Below are 23,137 nucleotides of genomic sequence, written 5' to 3' on the forward strand. Positions count from 1 at the left end.
CACAGGTGCCAATCCTAATTCAAGAACTTCTACTGTTCTTCCTAATATCTACATAACTTCTAATTGACATATATACAATTTTGTACAATGTGTGCGCACCTGCAGCAATATTTCCATTTAACAACATCAATATTATTACATCTAATTTTACACAGTTTAAGCAAATCCCAAATTCCCACCCTAAAGTTTGTCCAATTCCTCTCCCACATCTAATCTAGTTTTTTTAGTAATATAGATTTATGGACAACCTTAGCAGAAAAATAGCTTTTTGACTATTCTTTGCAAATGCTTCTCTCTGGTAGCAGTAACATCCTCACATGGTTTTCTTCAGATGCTACTGCACAGTAGTAATGAGCTACTGTGCAGTAGCTTGTTACTACTGCGCAGTAGTGTCACGTCATGGATAGCACCCGCCAACGTGACTTCTCAATAGCGTCTTGTGTAGACATGCCCTCAGAAAGCAACCCCTTTGAATTTCTAGTTTCTTACCTGATTTCCTCCCATTCTGTGGCATGGTCCGAGTTCAACAATGCCACCATTGTTGTGCCCCATGCTATCTATGCAGTAAGCTGTCTCAAAGCCCCTGACCTAGAAAAAAAAGTTTTCAGTTTAGCTTGGTCTCTGTGAAATTCTGATTGCTGAAGCAAAGATGTTTGGAAAATTCTTATCCTGCTTACAACAAAAACTACACACACCTTCTGAAGCAAGATTGCATGAAATTTAAATTAAATGAAAACAATGTTAATTTTTCAGAAGAAAAATAGATTTATGACTCCACTGTCCATACCATTTGGAGACCTAGTATAAATTAATACAGACAAGTATTCTAGTGAGCATGTTGTATCAAAGTTTACTTGAAAATTAAAATGGTCACGTCACCATATTTACCCAAATCCAAGACAACTTTGAATTTAAGATGACCCCCCATAATTAGATTCTATAATTGACGTATATATAGAATCTAATTATGGGGGGTCATCTTATACCGGTATAAGATGGGAAATATATTTTTCCATTCACTGGAGGGTCATCTTCAATTTATCCCCCTGATCAATGTGGGGGAAAGCAGCAACAGCAGGGTTGACTTCATAACCCTCCACCTCTCCCGGTGCCTGTCCCACTACCACTGCTTCCCCTATCATTCCCCCCTCCCCTACATGCCTGTCCCCTAACCACTTGCCCCCTCTCCACCACTCATCTTGCCTGGTTCCTGCCTCTTGCCACTTGCCTCTGCTACTTACCCTAGGTGGCAGCTCTGGCTCTGGCCCAGAGCACATGCCAGATCCAGTTCCAGGCAGGAAACACCAGTGGACAGCTTTGGCCCCAGCATAGGACAGGCACAGACGTGGCTCCAGCCCCACCCTTGGGCCTGGGTCAGGGCCGGAGCCACAGAAGCTTCCTTGCCACTATGTCGTCTTCCCTGTGCTCCCTCCCTGCACTGTGGGGTCTCCCCCTGCTGCACACCCATTCCCCTGCCACATGAGCCACCTTAAGCCACCCCAGTCCTGGCCAGGCAGCTTCATTATTTAATCAGAACCCACTCGTTAAATGCACAGATTACATTTATCACCAATCTTGAGAAGTCATGAACTTACAAAATTAATGACATTTGTCCATCATCCATAAACCTAGTGACCTGGTTTAGAATGAATTTCAGAAATTCTTTCTACACCAGCGATTCCTTTAAAAATACAAACAAGAAGGGAAAACGATGCTGCAAATATTAATTTTTTTTTAACCAGAGGACAATCAGTGGAAGATGAACCTGAAAACTAAGTAGCCACTCAATAAAGTAATCCTTTAAATATGCGTGTGATGGTCAGAACCAGAAGGGTTAATGAGCAATTTATAGTAAAAAGAAATCTGCTTTTTGAAGGTATTTGAAATAAAGTTTATGAGACTGTTTCCTGTAGGTGTTTTCAACTTGTCTGGAGTATAACCAAAACTATATATATATAGCTGTTTGCACTGATCATGGAATTAGCATGAGTTTTAAAAAGCAGAACTAAAGTGAAACTGCAAACCTAACTAATTTAATACATTTTTGCTTAGAGTCAGTAAAATTAACGAATTTAACCACAAGGTATAATTTAACATAGTGAGTTGAACTTGGGTGGGGACATGTTAATCTCAGACCCCAAAGTGATGTGGTGTGATTTGCTTATTGAGTAAACCCAAGCTTGGGCAGTAACTTATTACAATAATTTCTAACACCTTTTAACCCCATAGGATAACAGCTATAGAATAAGATTGTGAGTGGCTCTAAAGCCAACAGATTAGCATAGACAAAATATAAAAGAACAAGCACGTTAAGTAACCAGCACGTTAAGTAACCAGCAGGAAGGACGGAACAGAAAGGTCATTGCTGTCCCATGCCCCTGGATCTCTTACTCCCTGTGTAAGCAAGGACCAGATCCTGACTGAGGGACCTTCCTCTGGTTTTTCCTCCGACAGCGTGGATCAGGGACACCTGACTTCACTGAATCAACTTGACGTGTACCTGATTGAGGGACTATCGATAAGTTACTAACCAAGTGGGAACTCTTGGTTGATTTGTCTGTCTGTTTTTATTACCATTGCCAATTTTAACTTTTATTGTTATGTTGTTGGTTTAACTTAACCTTGTTACTAACTGTTATATGTGCAAACTATATCTTTTGTTATTATAAGTAAAATGTATTTTTACTGTCATAAGTAAAACTTGTTATTGTTTCCCTCCCAACATCACCTCCTCGATCCCAAACAAAACAGCTCAGTGGCTAATACAGTTGCAGTACTTAATCAGCCTGCAACTAAATTAATATATTCATAGTGCCCAGCTGGCCTGTGACATATGAGGGGGGAAAATAATAATGAAAGTTAACTAAGTAGCAGAATTAAACAACTTTCTTGGCCATCCTGGCTGCTTACATATGTGAAAAACAAAGCAAAACAAAACAGCGGTTTACTTTCAGCTTGGTACGTCCTTACACCAAGTACAGCACACGCCCAGAAGAGGCATAACGTTAGTTTGACCCAGCTCGCCCAATATCTGTATAGATCATGCACTTCAGTGAGGCTTTTTGGTGCTTTTATCTAATAGCTGATTGAAAAGCACCAAAAAGCCCTCCTAAAGCACTCGATCTATACAGACGCTGGGTAGCCACGTCCAACTAATGTGCTTCCTCTTCCAATAAAGAGCTGGGCGTTTTTTCCTTCCACATCTGTCAATGGCCCTTGTGGCAATATTATATACGTGGAGCAAATAAACATAAGAATCTTAAGTCAGTGTGTGATAACTGGTAGCCAATTAAAATAGATAAAAGAAAATTATGGAGAAGCATGTTGCTTCTGGATTGCTGCAACACTATTTTAAGCTTTCCAAAGCTTCTGACTGCTGTTGCTGTTCTCACAGGTATCCTTTACCAGGTGTCCTTCTTTACCTTCTTTCTTCCTGATACAACCATTTTGTCTCTTACAGTTTAGGAACAACACGTAAAAACATTTTCTTGTTCGTATGCAGGTTTCAGCATCTGTAAAGCTGATGCACTAGCTCAGTGCCCTTGGATAAGAAATATGGCTTATGGAAAGCACACTGCTGACCTGGGATTTGCCCTCCCTTAGACTACACAAATTTTGTACAGCCAATTCTCCACAACACGCAATATGTAGGTACTAATAAATTCCCCAAATCCCCACTATATACTGTACTGCTCTGTGCTCCAGAAGTCATAGGAACAGATCTTTTATGCCAGTGAGGTTCTCTAAAGTACTCCACTATACTAATCGCATGGATTAACCAACTGGCCAAAAACAGGGTGGGACACAGGATTTATCCTCTGTTGGCTAGAATACTTTTTTATCTTTGTCTTCATGTCCTTCAAAAATTAATTCAATAAACTTATAGGCCATACAGGCCAGGGCTTCTACAGAAATAGACACTGGAAGAGACCAGAAAAAGCACTGCAGCACTGCCCGGTCATTAAGCAGGAAATTCAAGTTGAAAGACAGACTTTTGTAAAAGGGAGTACTTAAAACAAACAAACAAACACACACACACACAAGGGGCGGGGAGACTTTGAAAAAGTACACTGAATTTAAACCTTGCTTCTGGTTATCCTGTAGTCAAACAAGAATGCTGAAATTATGAGATCCTAGAATTGTAATCACATACTATGATATCTTATTCAAATATAAATAATAATTAATGCTAAGATGATACTGCTAAGAAAAAGTGCCCAACAAGTATGTTTATAATGCATTTACTTTACTACAGGGAATATGCTACTAGCCAGTTTTATGCTAGAAAGGGGATTATTCCAAATAAGTAACCTTCCCCAATTACTTCTTTATATAAACGCCTTCTTTACGTAAAGCAGATGAGAATTCATAGTGAAAGAAGGGCACAGGGTTGTAGAATGAACTTAGCACAGATAAAATAATTCCGAACATACAGTGTAATTAATTATATTTAATTATAAAAATAAAAAACCCCACATGTTCAACCTCAAGGCTCAGTCATTCATACTGTACATGAAGATTATGAATGAATCTTTATACCCGTCTATCAGGTACTTTCCTAACCCAATAATTAACAGCTAGAATAAATTTGTCGTGTTCAGTTTAAATATCAAAACGCTTATCAAATACAACACCATTGGTTTCTCTGAGGATTCACAACCTTACCAAAAGAATCTCTAATAGGTATACTTTTTTACATGTGTACAATGTACATACCTCTCCCCACTCCAAATTTTTAGGTGGTAAAGGATAAAATGAAATTATATCATAGGCTATTTCTTCCATGAACCATTTAAAGCTTTTGCAGTTGTGATCTTCCCGGAACTTTTTAAGCTCAGAAATATCCCCATATGGTAGTGCTTGGGTCTCTGGACGACTGGCATAAAAGTAATCTTTGTACTCATCCCACCACACTTCCACGACTCTGATGTAGTTCTGTGAAAAAAACGATCATCACTACTGAAAAAAGTTAGTTCAATTAAGTTTTTAATCCCACCAATTTAGAAATTTGTCCTGTAAAGATATTAATGCATGCAATTATTAAAAAATACTCATAATCTGCCTTCCTTAAAAGCTGATACAGTAATAGAACATTTTTAAATGTATTTTAGAAGTAAAACTGCTGAAGTAAGCAGGCTTAACAAGGGATCTAAGACACTGTTAAGTCTAAGGGACTTCTTTTCTGTTAAGAGATATCAGAGTTTGCTTTCACCTTCCACACATCCTTCTCTTAAACTATTAATTCTCCAAGGGATTCTACAGATGCAACTGACTTAGATCTTGAACATTTCAATTAAGAGAGAGCTTTCGTCTTCTCTTTTATATCTGGATTGGCTTGTTAATACTAATAGAAAGTACTATTATAAAAATTCTTAAAAAAAAAAATCGGTAATAAAGGAAAAACATTATTGAAGAAAGTAAAATGGACTATAACCATCCCACAATGTTCCTTATTTCCCTTCATGGAGCATTACCTGCTACCTAATTATATTCATTTTCTTATATGGCACTCATTGTAGTGCCAAAGCATTTTCCATAAGCATATCTAAAGCGTGCTTTTTTTTAGCATGGTAAAATATTACTATTGTAGGAAAGTAGGGCTGGAAGGGACCTCTCATGAGATCATCGAGTCCAGCCCCCTGCTCAAGGCAGGGTCATCCCTGACTAAACCACTGAAGTCAAGCATCTGTCTAACTTGTTCTTGGAAATATCCAGGCATGGATATTCCACAACTTCTCTAGGTAGCCTATTCCAGTGCTTGATCACCCTCATATTCAGAAAATTCCTTCTAATCTCCAATTTAAATTTCCTATGCTGCAGCTTGAAGCCATTACTTCTACTATTGACTGCTACAGCCACAGAGAAATGGCTACCTTCTTCCTCTTTATAAAAAAAAAAATCACCCTTTGAGTATTTGAAGACTGTTATAAAATCCCACCACAGTCTTCTCTTCCCCAGATTAAATTATTTTAGTAATTTCAGACCTTCCTCATATGTCATGCTTCTCAGGCCTCTAATAATTTTTGTAGCTTTCTGCTGGACTGTCCACATCCAGATATAGTGCATCTGGACTTCAGCAAGGCTTTTGACAAGGTCCTGCATGACCTTCTCATAAACAAATTGGAGAAATGTTAAATAAAGCTACTACAAGGTGGATAGATAACTAGCTCAGTAGCTGCAAGCAAAGGGTAATTATTAACAGGTCCATGTCAGAATGGCAGGAGGTTTCAAGTGGAGTCCCACAGGGGTCTGTCTTAGGCCCCGTATGTTCAATGTGTTTATTAACGATTTGGATGCTGGCACAGAAAGCTTCTACAGCAAGTTTGCAGATGAGACAAAACTGGGGAGGACTGCAAACACGTTGGAGGATGCGAGCACAATTCAGAAGGATCTTGACAGGCTGGAAAGTTGGGCTAAAGCTAACAGGATGAAGTTCAATACAAACAAATGCAAGGTGCTACTCCGTGGGAGGAATAATCAAAAACACAAATATCAAATGAGTGATACCTGGCTGGATGGCAGCACTATGGAAAAGAACTTGGGAGACTTGGTAGACCACAGACGCAGTATGAGCCTGCAGTGTGATGTAGCTGCACAAAAGGTGAATGCAGTTTTGGAATCCATCCATAGAAGCGTTAGGTACAAGCCAGAGGAGGTAATAGTGCATCTCTACTTGGCACTGGTTAGGCCTCATTTGGAATAGTGTGTGCAGTTCTGGGCTTCACATTTTAAAAAGGACATGGAGAAGGTAGAGAGGGTCCAGAGGTGGGCAGTAAAAATGAAAAGGGCTTGGAAAGCAAGTCACATGAGGAGAGACTGAAGGAGGCAGGCATGTTCAGCTCGAATACAAAATTCTTAAAACTGCACAATAGCAGTTTTCAAATACTTGAAGGGCTGCCATAAAGAAGAGGGAAAACACCTTTTCTCTCTTGCTGCAGAAAGGAGGACACAAACCAATGTCTTGAAGTTGCAGCAAAAGAAGTTTAGATTGCCTAGGGAAGTTGTGGAATTCTCCATCACTGGAGGTGTTCAAGAAGAGGTTGGACAGCCACTGGTTAGGGATGACCTAGGTGTAGCTATGCCTATATTCTACTATGGGTATTTCCTATGCTTCTGGGCTTTGCTGGTTGGCCTCACTCCTCCCTTTCTGCTACATGTTGTTAGGGTAGCTTGTCACATTTTATGCTTTAAAGTTGCACCTTGCTTCCAGAATGGTGAATTACAGTATTGTTTAAAGTTTTCTTTTAAATTCAGCCTCATTTAATCACTGCCTTATTTAATCAAGACCAAATTAAGAGGTGTGCTTGTGATGGGTCTGTTGAACAAAGAAATATGCTGACAGGATAAAATACGGACAGGATGCTGACTGGAGAGAGAGCAATCCAAAAGCAAGAGTCATCAAAGGAGTGAAGTTAAAGAAAAGCATAAAAGGGGGAAGCAAGAACGTTAAGTGTGTCGTCGTTGTCATCATAAATCCAGCCTTCAACACCTGACTGGGCCATCCCAGCTAACGACGCATTCTTTGCTTCGGGAACTGTGTGGCCTGCCTCTTCTGTTGAGCAAAGTAACATCTGGGATTGGGTGAGATCATTGTACAAAGTGTTTTTTTCTCTCTGAATATAGAAACTGCTAAGATAATACTTGTTGTACTAATAAAGTTAGACTTTGATTTTAGGACACTGAGTTCTCTGTGTTTGTATTTCATGTTCCATTTAAGAGTTAACTGTGCTCTAACAATCCCCAAGTACTATCTAGTGGACAGTGGTGCTAACAATCTGTCAGGGTGACTTTAAGCCTCCCTCAAAGGCATTTGTTGTTGGCTACAGCCAAGGCTGGGAACTTTGACTGGGGTCCTGCTGGGACCAAAGCCAGAGGTTCTTGGTTAGAGAGTCTTGTCCCACTGCTCAGGGTCAGGCCGACTGCCATATTTGGGGTCAGGACTGTGAGAGTTTTTGCCTTCCTCTGTAGTGAGAGGCATGTCCCTCTACCCAGCATCTCTTGAGCATATCTCAATAACAGTTCATAGAAGCAGGACACTGGATGCCATGGTTCCCCTGCTTTATCTGTGGCAGGTGTATTGTCAGGGTTGATGGTAGTCCTATGCAGAGTTTAGATTATGGATTTGTACAGAATGGTTTGGATAGGGATGTTCCTGCCTCAGGCAGGGTATTGGACTAGATGAGCTCTGGAGGTCCCTTCCAGCCCTACTCCTCTATGACTCTAAGACATGCTACAATACTTTCACCTAGGCTGTATTTCCTTAGCTTATTAATGAGAATGTCATAGGAGACTGTGCTAAAATCCTTGTTGAAGTCAGGCCAGACTAAACAATTAGTATGTAGTTAAAGTATCTTGTCTAACAGTACACAGGTCTGACTATTCACGAGTCATTCTGCAATTTAGCTTAATCAGCTTCTGAAATGGACTAAACCAAATATACAAAGCCCCCCAGTGTGAATAACAATGTGCTATCTGGAGGTTGAGGGGATCACAAAATAGCTATTCTTAGTTATTTTCCTAGGTAGACAATGACTTAGTGTTAAAAATGATATTACAACAAAAATAAGTGGATATGTTATTAACAGTTTTTTTATAAGCAGCAAATATTTTTAAATCACATTTTTCATGTTCAGGTAGTCAGAGGAAACAAATTACTGACTTTTCCTAACAAAAAAGTGATGGTTCTTTAAATAACTGTGTATTGTGCTATAGAAGAGTTGTATATTTAGAATTTACAAGCTGTGTTTGTAAGTTTAAGATGAAACCATTTTCTGGCTTTAAGTTGGTCTTACCTTTAACGTAGGAGAAGATCCAACATAGACTGGTGGTGGATTTCCTTGCCAACCCTGGAGACGATAGATGTGTCCAACACGAGAACAAGGAACAAACAACAACTTCCCTCCACATTGCCAGATCTGCAAGTTCAAACACAGAATGATGTATAATAAGTACAAGTACAATTCCAATAGCATGTAAAACAAATTCTTATTACACTGATTGTATAACAGAGAGCCTTGCAACAAGTCATTCTTGACTTTAGGAAGAATGAAGACTTGAAATAAAAGGCTGGGGTTCTATCCAGTACATTCTTCAGCAACTCTATGAAGTATCTTATAAAGTATTTTATAAAGCGGCACCTCAGAATCATGTTTTCAGGATCACATTCCACTATTCTTTGAAAAGGCAGTTATAAATGAGTATATAAAAACAGGTCAGGTTTTATTTTCTTAAATATCAGTTCACATTTAATTTTCACAGATATTATTCTTTCTTTGATGCCCATCCCAATTTTTTTCTACAGAAAATTATGTGGGAGACACAAAATCATTTAATTATCACAGACCTCCTATACTCAGGATTATTATTATTATTATTATGCCAAATAAAAAGTAGGAATGGCTGATGGAACTCACAAAGATAACTGCTCCTAATTGGGTATGAACCAAAGTAGTAATTTAAGCTACATATTGGCTTTCTTTTAATGGGGCTTTGTTGTCATCTTCAAAAGATCAAATCAGCAGGTAATGGAAATGCATTTAGACACCAATAATATTTTAACACTAAAATGAAAATGGTAGAGAATACTGAACTGATACAGTTTGAAACAATAACAAAACAACCTCACAGAGATCACTCTGGATCACCCATTAATTTAAGAAAAAGGACAATTTAAAGACAGTCCAAATAATGCTGCATTTAAATCTTTTATAACTGAAGATAGGTATGAACTAAACCCATGAAAACTGGGCCATTCTCAATCAGGTCAAATTCCATATGGCCATCAGCCAAGCTTGAAGAACTGAGACCACTGACAGTGTTATGAACTTCGTAATTTACTTTCTTCTTCTTAACTTTATTATTCAATTACAAGTTAAAGGCTCCCTGTCAAAACTGTTGGATTATAAAATAAATTTGGCACTTTTACTTCTATTAATCAGGACACTGTTCTCTGGTCTGTCTGCCATTTGAATTCCTGTGAATGCCCTGAATATGTTGTTGATGAGTTACTCAGCTAGGATTTTCTCCACATACCACCTTTCTTTTTGAAAGCAAATATTTATTTAAAGAATTTTCTATGATGGTGAAGAACTCCAGGATTATTTTTCCTTTCCCAGGAGGACTGGAAAAAAGGAAGAACAAAGGCAGGTTTAAGTTTCTGCAGTAGCTTGTATTTAAAGTAATCTGTATTTATGACAATGGAGATTCTATAAATATTTATAATTTTTAGAAGTTCTCATTTGAAGGCAGATCAATTCGGCTGTTACCTTGTAAGAGATTTCAAAGTTTTCACCGCCCCATATTTGAAGACCTGGATCATAGAGACCCAGTTCAAAGAAGAAATCACGTTCAATGGCAAACAATCCGCCAGCCATTGCAGGAGACCTAAGAGAAAGAGCCACAAAAATAATTCCTTTAGCCAACAGAACATGACAGACTTTTGGAAAAAAAATAAATTTAATGTAAGGTTCAATTTGCTGTTAATACATGATAAAGATTAGATGAATGGCAGTACATGTAGGTATTATAAAGCTTTGTTTCAAGCTTGCTGTGATTCTTTCAATTTGTGTAATTTTTTAAAAGAAATAATTGATTTCATTGCTATTGTAAATTTCACAGAATACTGGCCAGTATTATTCTGTTAACCAAATTAAATCTACAGTTATACTCTATTAATTACATCAAAAGAACCATTGCACCATTTCTTGATGCAGTTTAAAGTATGTCCAGTAGGAGAATAGACCCTATTAGGAAACAATTTGTGTTCTGAGAAGCTGCCACCTTGAAACCTCACTACACAACAAGAGATCTATTACAGAGCTCTATTGAAAAAAAAATCAATATAACAACCATGGAAGAAAAATCACGCAGAAAATTTAATTTATAATTATGGAGGTTGGAGAAGCAAGTTATATGGAATTTTGACAATGTCAAGTTGTACAGGTTTCAAATTAAATGTTACTGTTTAAAAATTGGTTTTGCCAAAAGTAGCTCTACAAAACAAGATTTGTACATCATTAAGAACTGTTACATGAAAAGATGTTGTCCATTTCAGTTGAATATTCTACCACTGTGATTGCTATCAAAGTTCTTTGGCAACTTGCTAGTAGTACCTGAGAATGTGAATCTAGTTTGCCTATTTAATTGAACATCTTCTGCCCCAGGCCTAAAAAGCCAAGAAGAAAAGATAATGAGTTAAGCTTCACACACCTCTGCAAAGCAAGCAGTTTATCTTTAAAAGATAAATGGAAACAGCCACAGAATTTTTCCTGGTTACCAAAGTAATCTGTGGCACAGCTATGAAATGAAACCAAGTTTTTAAGACCTGAAATAAACAATGCTTTCTGGTGGCAGGTTGGAATGACCTAGCTTGGGTCCAAGGCAGGCATGTGCTAGGAGATGGCAGCCACGCTGCAATTCTTTCTGCCATCTGGTTGTGATGTGGCATGGGTGAGGCTTCCAGCTGCCCAGCCACAGACAAAGTACCCCAACTGCAGGCCAGATTTGTCTCACAGGCTGTTGGTAGTTAACTTCTGCTCCAGACTATCCTTTTAAGATTTCTGGATTTTTAGTTGATATGGTATATCATTTTAATATTAGTGGCAGCATATTCCCCTTCTGCACAGAAACTAAGACTGAGCAAGTTCATAAAACTTGAAGAATTAGAATTAGCTCATGCTTTCTCAGTCAACTACAAGGATGGCTGGTTACAAATGTTATGGATCTATTACTCCCAACCAGTGCAAATCCTTGTTCAGATGTATGTGGAGTTCTTTTTACGTTTCCATGTACTACACCACTTACTATAGTGCAGGGCTCGGCAATCTTTTTGGGCAGAGTGCCAAAAGCACCTGCAACCTCGACTTGGAAGATGTTGCCATGACAGGGGTAGATGGCAGGAGAGCTGAGAGGGGCATGATCCTTGTTGTGGCTTTGCAGCCCCAGCCACTTTCCCACTGTCTGCCTCAAGGCATGCGTGCCAAGCAAAATGCCTTCATGTGCCACACTCTGGCATGCATGCCTGGGGTTGCGTACCCCTGCTAGAGTGCCTTTCTAAATTGCTGCCATGTCACATGGATCCTTCAGGTATCAGAGAGCTGATAAATGTAATAGATAGGACACCTTACATTTTACTATACTCTTGTTTTTCTGCTCAGGGAAAACATAACTAGTTTATCTTCCTACATTATTTTACCAAAATGTATACTTTACTTGATTCATATTGCCACAGTAAAATGCATCTACTTTGGATATATATTAGGATAAGGATGTTTTCAAGAAGTGATGTATTTTTGTTTCAATTAATATTTTTAATTATTATCTCCTGAGCTTTTCTGAAAATAGTTCAAATAGCTATTTTTGTTGTGTATACAAATGTGATGTCAACCTTTACCAGCATTAAACTAATGTTAACTTTTCAATGTGGACAGCATTCTTCTCTTACATACTATGAAGTACTGAAGAGACCAAAGCTTCATAATATTCTTGCATGTTTTGCCATTTTCACAAGTCATGGGGTGAGTGCCAAGTAAAGCATTAATTAGTTCTCACAACTTGTTTGAACCGCGTATAAAACTGAGATAAAGCACAACTTTCTAGAGCTGCAAAGATTATATTCAGATGCATGTAATCTTGGTTACAGGGTTAGAGTAGTGTAAAGGAAAAGCAGAGCAGAACCACAGCCTCTTAAGTAGTCTTGAAAGAAGTTCAGAAACCCACATTTTAAGCAAACATTAAAATGTATTTTTTGGTTGGAACAATATATCCCTCACGTACTAAAGGAAATAGGTTTGACTATATTAAAATCACTAGGCTCCTCCCACAAAAGAGAATGGAATTCTGTTTAGTTGATACTTTGCAGAGGGCTAAAGAATTATCTTAAGATTTTAAACCAATGAGTGTCTTTTTAAAAGGTCAGATGTGACCTTTAATTTATTGGTTTTTGATACATGCACATAAAAGCTATATGCACACTTTCAAGAGACATAGTAGACTACAGATTTTATGAGCTAAGCACTATTTTTGAACACTCATGGCATGCTTATTATGGATCAAATCAGTAAACAGTTATTATTGTTCCCTGCATTACCAGTCAATTTTAGTAGTTCACAAATTTTGGTAAGTTGATAAACTTGGAAACTGAAACATACAAATCATTTACTTTTCCAAATAAAAATCATTAATCTAAAATACATCCTGTATTTTGCTTGCAGTGTTAATTAGATAAAAACAGAGGTGGAGAGGTACAAGAAAGCAACAGAGATACAACAGAAAGATGCTCTTTTTTTTTTTCTTTTTGACACAGCATCTACAGTTGTTAGGAGCATTAAAAAAAAACCAAGCTAGAAGTACCCGCGACTCTTTAGTAAATCAGTATCTACTTAAGAAAGGAAAAATGTGTAAGTGATTTAGTGATTACCGATACGGTTCAGTTTTGGTCTTTCTCATTTCCTTTTCTCGCTTGGCCAAAGGCACCCTCTTCCATAGCATACTCCAATCCCATGCTCCTCTAGCAAACCCATCTTCGTCACCACCCCCTTGGGGTACAATCTCATAAGTGTTGCCCTCTATGACATCTATCAGCGGCACAGTGCATGTGGTTCTGCAGGATTGTGGATGGCAGCAGGGAGGATGAGGTTAAGTAGGTACATGGACCCATATGGTACATTTATGTGAATCAGAGTACATGGGAAAAGAAGGGGGAAAAATGACAGGGTTTAGATATTCGTTCATTACAATTCACAGAATGAAAAACAGCACTCTTTACCGATAAGGCTCAGTTTTATGTTTTCTTTTGGCTTTTTCCTTGTGGCTTAACGGAATACGTTTCCACAGCAAACTCCAGTCCCAGGCCCCTCTGGCAAAGCCATCTTCATCCCCACCTTGCTGTGGCTCAATGGAATAATCATTCCCATCTATATAATCTATTAGGGGCACAGTACATGTAGTTCTGAAACATTTACAGAAGGGGAAGAAAGAGCAGAATACAATTTAACAAAGTTAATCTGTCTAATCTAATAGATCCACCATTAACTTTTTACTATTTCTGTAATGGAACTGAAAAATCAAGTGCAAAGATCAGGAACATACTTTCCAATACATGTGTTATTGTAAGAGTGTCAACCGCATACTGGAAATATTTATTTCCTGACAAGAGGCTCTTAATAAAATATCTCCTATGGCCATAAAGAAAAACATGGAAGATTTGGTAAATATTTAGTATTTTCCATAATTCCTATCTATATTGAAAAACAAGAAATTTCACTACAGTGAAACAATAAGAAAAATAAAAGTCTTGCTCTTATTTTTGCAACTATAGACTTTAACTAGCCAAGACTGCTATATATAATTTCCTTATAAACGCAGTCTTTTGGAAAAAATATTGCTTTGTTAAACCACGAAAGTTTTTCAGTACTGGTTTTTAAACATACTGGCCAAACTCATTCTTAAGATCACAGGAGGTTTAATGATCTGAAAAGTTCCATTAAATCAAAGGTTAGTACTCACATACACACTCTCTCTCTCTTCTTTCCCCCTTTCTCCCTGCCACTCCCAGACTTGTACCCCCAGTTTAAATACCATCTCTTTGCTCAGCTTTAATAACAGTCTTGTTTATGTAGGTTCCTCCTTTGCCCTAAGTAAGAAAATTAGGATATTTCTAATAGGGTTTGTAAGAAAGAATCATGGAAAAACTAGTTGGCTGCCTTGTATTCCCCTTTCTTCAATTCCCCAATTAAAATAAGCTATATATTATTTACATGACTATTTTACTTGTTACAAGACAAGATCTTCTACTCTGAGTGATTACACAATAACTGTAATATTAACAATACCCTGGATATGGCTGAAACATGTAGATTGTTACTGTGGCTATTTTTCTTCCTAGAGTAGAATTCCCAGATATAGAAACTAACAGGAAAGCATTACCTGTCCTTAGATATAGGAGCTACAAGTGGTGCATACCAATTAACTCCCACCTCACAATGGGCATCAAGGTAAATCAAAACCTTTAAAAACAAAACAAAAGAGGGAAAGATATAATCTTTGGAGATTTTTCTATACCAATGACACTGATTCAATAAAGCTTATCATTTTAAATTTCTGATACACATATGCATTTAAAAATTTACACAATAAAGTCTTAAGAATTTAAGCTTAACTTACTTGAATAATATTCACAATACAATACCAACAGTTTTATGCATCTGTTTAAATTAAAAGATTTTTTAAATTTTATCAAACATTTTCTACCTGTCCAAGTTTAGCCTTCTGGGCTCCAATGCTTCTAGCTTGAATTAAACCTTCTCTCCTCTCATTTCGAAATACCTTTACAAGGCCATTCCACTGCTTAATATACTCCTCTAGTCTTTCTTTTAAGTGTGCTATCAAATAATAAAAAAAAAAAGTTTTCCACGTTATAATTATAACCTTTGCACTTACAGAACTAAGTGAACATAACTGACCAGAGCTAACAAGTCTAGAAGGTTAAAACGCAAAATCATCTCAGATAAATATTCTGCAAACTATTGATCACAACTTGCTACTTAAGTGGGATGATACCTAGACTTGAAATTCTTTGATTTTACAGTAGGAGCTCCATGAGATTGTAACTGCACTCTATCAATTTGACCGTAAGACGAGGACTGACAAATTCATATTTTTCCATTAATACATGGGATGTCAAGTTTCAGGTTTTACTCACATCCAATAAATTTGAGTAAAATACAAAATCAAATACAGGAAGTAAAGTGTTTGTTATAACCAACTTGTACCATGTCATATTTGACAGGAAGTGATGGAAGAATCCATGACTTCACTTGACACAATAGCCGAAGGAAGAAACATGCAATAAATTCTTCTGAGCAAGCAGTCCATGACTATTCACTAACTCACCTCATGATTTTAACTTGATATAAATTAATTGTGCTAATGTGTACAAAATCTTTGTTAAATTTTGTGTTTGGCTGCTGGGAACTTGAGCAAAAACTCCAAAAGGCCCAGATTTCTGCCCACCTTCCCCAGCTACACACAAGACCGTACTAGCCAAGTCCATCTCTGATTGAGTATTTTTTTTTAAGTAGAAACTGTATTTAATTAAAGGAAAATGACTAAGGGGAATAGATTGTGGTCCAACATCTGATGATCAAATCAAAAGGACAAGCACAAAGTGAAAAGGATGGAAAACTACTGATGACAGCTAGAAGCATCACGAAGCAAAAATGAAGGTTTAAGAAAGGGTAGAAGACAGGTTGTATAGCAAGGCATTTTCTAGCCCCCTCGACAGCTGTCTTCCTAAGGCTGACCCACTGAACCTGACATTTAATAGTAATTGAATAAAAATGGGTGGAGACCAATAGAGAAGTTTCTGCCCAGTGGGAGTTGAGCACACAGGCTAGAACCCAGGGAGACCTCCCAGTCAGAACAGCATCCATCTTATTGAGTCACACTGTTTCTGGTCCCACCTTTGGCTGTCCAGGGGAGGGGATGATGCCTCAAGGGGAGTGGATAATGCCTAACCTGGGACCTTGTGGAGGAGATACAGGCCTAGAACCTGGACCTTCCACTGCCTCTAACACCAACTAGCTGTGGATTTTTGCCTGACTACAGCTGGGACATATGCACGAGATTCTATGATTGAATCATAGAAACCTGGGCAAGCATTTGGCAGCACAATCCTACCCAGCCAAAGCCTAGCCCTGCTGAGTGTACTTAGTTGAGTAACTGAGCAGACATTTGCACAACTAAATTGTGCCCAGAATAGAACTGCAAAATATACACGCCAAAACTGGCACTTATGCACCTAAGTTAATTAAGCTGTTCAAATTTGTTTACAGATAACACCTTAACTTTAGTCTCAAGGATTCCTACATTTTACTTCATCTTCAATTAAAAAAAACCACCTATCAACAGAGATTGCAATTTAAATAACAAGAGGGTACTTGCCTGAATAATTAAAATGAAAAAGCAAAACACAACCACATTTGTTTCAGTGATCATATACCAAGAAGAGAATTTTTTTTAACCCTCTCTCTTTGTAATACTCATCCAGACAAAACTTCCATAAAAGATTTCTAGAAATTTCATAGTAAAAATAGGTAGGCACAACATTTGACATGCCCTTGTCTTCCTCTCTTTGCAAATCTATTTTAAATATTTGTGTTACAAATATTTCACAGGGGCATAAGCTGAGCTAGAAAAAGAAAATTTAATCTGTAAGACACACAGCATACGTAGTAAGTGTGATCAGAAAGTTAGAGAATGCATAAACTACAAGTTACTCGGTCATCCTAAACAAGTGCCAGTAAAATCTTTATATCAGACCATTATGTATTCTATTTATGACATACTATATGCTACAGAAAAACTGTCAGGAATGCTTTAGAGACTTAAAATACTGAAGTAATTTTCAAATCTTTCTGCCTGTGAACAGCATGCTTTAGTTATCTCTGTGCAAGGGTCAAAGAGAGCCATAAAATCCTTTAACACAAATTGTGGAAAGCTTTCCTGAAGTATCAAGACTTTAAAGTTAATTAACTTAGACTCTTCCAGGTCTAGGAACAAGTTCCAGTTCCCAATGAAAAGTCATGAATTTCCCCTTTCCTAATATTACAGGGTTCCAAGGTCTAGCTTTGTAAAATCACAAGACAGTAGACTCTACAGGCTTTACATCTAGAAAGGAAGTCACTGGCCTAGCGATAGATAGAAATAAATCAAATACATTTATTTGATGTCTTTAAAACTTAAATAGGTGGCGAAGAAGGGGAAAAAAGGAAAAAAGCCTTTTAGAAATAAATCAGGAAATATTCAGTCCAATTTCCCCAGATTTTGTTGCACTGTCAAAACTTAATGCAGAGGCTGAACATAATATTTAACAAAGATTCCAATATTCATCCAAATGTATTGGTAAAAAGCAAAGTTGTAAAAAACCTAAGTAAATCTTTTCCCCTCTCATCTGTTCAGATTTTGCCTGATTGATTTGCTTCCCATCTGTATTTTTCTAGTTGTGGAGACACAAACTAATATCGCATGAGGACTATTGAAATACCAACACTGAAATTCCGTGGCTGGTATAAATCAGTGGCTACAAATGGAGCTGTAACAATTTAGCCCAGCTGAAAATCTGGCCCTTTTTCATCAGGAAGGATATTATGCCTTGGATCAGCAAGGAACATTAGCTGAAGCGTAACTCTAAACATTCATCCCACTGACTTCAGTGGAACTATTCTCAGGATTAAAGTTAGGTAAGTACTTAAGTACTTGAGCCATGGTTTAAATGCAAAAAAGGTGATAATGGAGCACTGAGCCTTGCAGGAAAACTAGAGAAGGTTTAGGAAATATCTGAAGTTAAGGGTCCTGTAATAATATTTAAAATTAACCATTTCCTTTGTTATCAGACACATTTACAACAAAAGAAGATAAAAATTAATCTACACTAATAACAAAGGAAGAAAATGTTGGCATTTATGCACTCCTCATTAGATTTTAACATCTAGTTAATCTAAGAATTTCCATTTATAATATTAGAGCTGTGGGAGCTTTATTAACTTGACAATGACTTGAAGTAATCACTGTTTTTCTCTACTTTTGGCAAAGCAAATTAGCAAAAATAAATAAATAAGTAAATAAAACACAAAAGAAAGAGAATCCCAACAATCTGGAAATTCTTTATAATGAAAAAATATCATACCCAGAAGAGACAGAAAGAATACAGAAGAGAGAATAAGAAGAGAGTTGTTCAGCAAGAAAACTACTACCGACAGATTATAAAACAAATCGTTTTGAAAACATTAAAGATGAACGAAGAGTAAACTGTTTCTTCTCCAGAACTAGAAAGGAATAATTCCCATAAATACAAGCCACACATTAATGGGTACCCTTTACAATCTTCTTAATTTTGAATATGTGTGTTCAGAAGTACTGCCAACAGAAACATATTATCTTAACCTTTTTCTGGGGGTGGTAGGAAAATGATGTAAAAACTGCTCACAAATTCTCTCCTGTACAGCATAAGAGCTTCATTCCCCATTACTAAACTGCCAGTACAACTTATTCAGCGCACAGAGCTCCTGAATAAGGGCTCATGTTTCTCAAACAACTTTGTCTGGTAGTTACATTTAACAAGTTGTACAGGAAGTTGTGTCCAGACAGTCTCTGATGGCTGGAATGGCAGTTATAATCCATGTTTGAAACAGGTGGAGAAAGGAGAAAATTCTGAAACTAACATCTCTAACTATTGCCTGAGTACTACTTTGTGTTGGCTAAAAAAGCATAAATATACCATTGCAATTATTTGCCTAATTTAGATTTCATAACAACTCCTTCAGCAACTACAGGTCTGATCCATATCTCAGCAGCATATTTGTCTTTATTGTTTTCATATAGCTCAGCACACCCATAACCTCATTCTCTTATTACATCCCTTGGTTGCAATAGAAAGAAAAAACATGAAACAAAATCCAAGAGTGATTTGGATTGCAAAATAAAGTCAATTGGTTATTCCCCTAAGCTGCTTAATGAGTGTGCACCCTAGAATAGATGTTGCTTTATAGTATTATATTTGAGTACTGGCACAGTTAGGGGGTCATAACATTTCATTCTGAGCTTAGTATCTGATGAAATCGGAATAACTTCTCAAAATTTTGTAGCAGCCCAATTAAAAAAAACAACAGCATAAATATATTATGAACATTACATTATAACCATAACTGCATTGTTAAATTATGAATTAGTTATTAGTTGATTAGATCCTTATAATTATATTACACTCATCCCATAGCCACCACCATTGTGGCCAGGCAGATCTGCACTGTGCCAGATTGGGAAGTGGCTTTGGCAGAAGTGTGTTTTCTTGCTGTAGCCCTTCCCAGTCTAACCCTGCACAGTGTCTTCTGAAAAGAGGTACTGTTACGTCTCAGCTCTGTATTCTTGGGCAACCCTGGTACAGGATACAGTCTGTCTGACTCACAAAGGACTCACCCCCCCCCTCCCCTCCTCTACCTAAACGAAACTGATTAAGATGCAGTGAGAGACGCACCTAAGACCCTCACCAGATAAGGGTGACAAGAGTGAATCAACTGCCCTAGGTCTCATTTACATGAGAGATGGAAAACAGAAAGCCTGAAGCAGAGACTGCAGTGAATTCTGGGACCAGAGAAGCAGGAGAGTGCTGCATGATGGGGAATCTGTGCTTCCAATGTTAATCAACCCATGTTCACACACACCCAGCTCAGCATTTATCAGACCAGCTCTAATCTGGATTTGCTAAGGACTTCCCCCCCCCAGACACACACACACAGCTCTAAGTTTAATAGGCATCTCGGGCCGTACATTCCCCGGTCCCACTATGGGAGGCCTATTTAAACTTGATTGACTAAAACTCGGTTGCCGGGTTAGGGAATGCTGAGGCAAGAGACCGAGTCAGAGGGGGTATGGGCAACATTTGAACAATGGTTAAGGGTTCATCACAGCATCCAGCCTGCTGGAGCCCTAATCCCAGGTGTTGTCATATCTTTCCCGAGACGACTGGTGGGAGTCCTCTCCACAAAAGGTTATGAGCACCCCAATAATTGTCTTAAGTCTGTTAAAAGACTATAGTAAGATCTGGAAAAGTCATGCTAAGCTGAGGCTTGTGCACAACAAGTAAAAATCCAAAATCCTGATGCTGCAAGCTATCTATTGTTCCTGAAGAAACCATGAGATATCCCATCAGTATATCTGCCACCCATAGGAATTTCAAGCTGGCTCCCAAGTATTTGGGTTACTCCCTAATCTTAAGTGTTTCCTGATTATCAATCAGTTTCCTGAGATGGTCCAAACCAGATAACCCCTTGTCAATAGAAAAGACAATGATTTACACTACTGAGGGTGCTTCGAAGCAGCTAAACTGAGGGTATAAAAATCTGTAAGTGTGTGTGCTGCTAGAGGAAAAGGAAGAAAAAGAAGTAGAAGCAGGAGGAAAGAAGGAGAAGAAGAAAACCCCTGTGCTGACACCATCCCCTGTCGTTCTTGGGACGCTGGAAGAACAGATCATCTCTCCCTTCAAGGACTGTGCTACAGACTGTGCCTGTCAGCTTTGCAGCCTGAGTACCGTGGACTAGGTGAGATCCCAGCGTTCTCTGTCTTCTTTCTAGGCATAAACTTCTGAACCTGAACTGTATCAGTTAAGCTTGAGCTAAGTTTCCCCAAATACTTAGTGAAACCAGGGTAGTATTGTCATTGTTGGTGTTTGTTTTTCTTTTGCATGTCTATTACTACTAGTACTATTATATATTTCATATGCTTAGCAATAAATAACTTTTATAGTCAAACTGGTAGTAATTGGGTATATTTTTCCTTCTCTGCTTCTCTTTCCTCCCGTGCTCTGCAGCAACGCTTCTTTTACCTATGCTAAAGATCCCTGTGAAGCCCAAATTATTGTGGGGTCTGCTCATCAAGAGGCCAAAGATTGGGACGTGCTGAGTTTGAAACACATAAGGGGATCAGCTTGTACAGGCTGATTGACCCAGTTTGACTCAGACGTGCCCTTATGAACTGAATGCTGGCCCATGAGGGCGTCAGCTGGACACCCAGCCGGATTCAGAGGGATTCTGTTTACCTGTGTGCTTGTGTCTGACTGCATTTTATTGTTGCTCTTATGAACTGATTCTTGGCATATGAGGGTGTCAGCCTGTCCATGTTGATCAGCCCGGCCAGGTCAGGCGTGTCACGTTAATTTGTGTGTGTTTGTGTGTATGACTGATTTGGTGACTGGAGGAACCCAGTCCCATTGAGATTGAGTCCTGCAAGATAGCTCCACTGGGGGTGAGGTCTTGCAGAAGGGAGAAATACAGCTCCGTATAGTAACACAAGCAGCACATTGACAGAATCACCAAGACCCTAGAAACTATCCCTAATAAATGAGCACACCCCAAAGTAATGGGCAGATTTGGTAACAGTACATGGGGCAGATGGAACTGCCCCATGTGCCTCTCTTCAGGAAGCCTATTTATTTCCAAGCTGCTGCTGCCACAGGTTGAAACTGCCCCATATGCCTTGATTTTATGGAGACACATGGAGCTCAACTGAGAAGCTGCAGCAGAGGCAGCACATCTGACGGCATCACGTTATACAAGCAGGTACGCTGCTTCTGCTTTAGCTCTTCTGGGTTCAGCTCATGCCAAGAAGGGAGAAGCAGCTAAAGCAGGAGCTTTACAAACTTACCTAGCCCATTGCCATATATAAGTTTGAGGAGCAGCTCAAACTTACCTAGCCCATTGCCATATATACCAACTCAATGGATGAACAAGATGGGAATGGTCAGTCAGGCTCTGAAGATACTAGCTCTGAATAAGAACCACCATACTAATCAAAACCAATGGTAACATTCTCTCTCTCAATGTCCAGTACAAGGTACATCAGAAAAGTGTAAAAAGCCAGTGCCTCATTTACAAACTAAACTTTCCTATAATTGTAAATATTCTCATCCACACAAAACATCCATTTTGGTTTTTTTACTACTACTAAGCACTGTGCCAAAATACAATTTTGTGATAGTCAGTTCCACAGGCTCATTATGCGTTACATAAAATATGCATTTTCTCTATTCAGTTTTAAAATTCAAACCAACCTTTTCTTATATATCATTCCTCCAATTCTTCTCTCAAATCAGCCCTACTTTGTACTAGACATTAACATTTCAATACTAGGAAAGTCTGTGCATGTATATATCAATATATATAACACATGTTATACATTTAAATAATACACTGTGTACAGTACAGTTATTCCCTTCTTGCTTGCCGCAACTGAAAAGGAAGATGGGTATACGAGCATCTGAAAGCTCACTGATATGCCCCCATAGAATCATAAAAAATAGGGTTGGATGGGACTTCAGGGGGTGATTTAAGTCCAACTCCCTGCTTAAAGCAGGACCATCCCCAACTACATCATCCCAGCCAAGGCTTTGTCTAAGTTGGGTCTTAAAAACCTCAGAGGATGGGAGACTCCATAACCTCTCTGAGTAACCTGCTTCAGTGTTTTAATACCCTTCTACTGAGAAAGTTCTTCCTAATATACAACATAAACTTCCCTTGCTGCAATGTGAGACCATTGCTTCTTGTTCTGTCATCTGCCACCACTGAGAACAGTCTAGCTCCATCCT

The 23,137-nt window shown here is 38.3% G+C and overlaps 1 protein-coding gene across 5 annotated transcripts in view; it reads right to left on the minus strand.

Moving 5' to 3' along the window:
- Positions 1-23,137, minus strand: part of GALNT7 (polypeptide N-acetylgalactosaminyltransferase 7) — a 102,972-nt gene that overhangs the window by 6,330 nt on the left and 73,505 nt on the right. For 4 of the 5 annotated variants that reach the window (XM_014519276.2, XM_025202411.1, XM_025202412.1 and 1 more), the window contains exons 4-11: positions 15,250-15,380; positions 14,926-15,005; positions 13,766-13,948; positions 13,418-13,600; positions 10,266-10,383; positions 8,793-8,915; positions 4,717-4,935; positions 490-588 (exon numbers count right to left, since the gene is read on the minus strand). In XM_014519276.2, the coding sequence (XP_014374762.1) occupies positions 490-588; positions 4,717-4,935; positions 8,793-8,915; positions 10,266-10,383; positions 13,418-13,600; positions 13,766-13,948; positions 14,926-15,005; positions 15,250-15,380 (1,136 nt within the window). The remainder of the gene's footprint in view (positions 1-489; positions 589-4,716; positions 4,936-8,792; positions 8,916-10,265; positions 10,384-13,417; positions 13,601-13,765; positions 13,949-14,925; positions 15,006-15,249; positions 15,381-23,137) is intronic. The other variant, XM_025202414.1, reaches the window with a different exon arrangement.

This window comes from Alligator sinensis, unplaced genomic scaffold (genome assembly GCF_000455745.1).
Source record: "Alligator sinensis unplaced genomic scaffold, ASM45574v1 scaffold211_1, whole genome shotgun sequence".
In the NCBI taxonomy this organism is placed as follows: domain Eukaryota; kingdom Metazoa; phylum Chordata; order Crocodylia; family Alligatoridae; genus Alligator; species Alligator sinensis.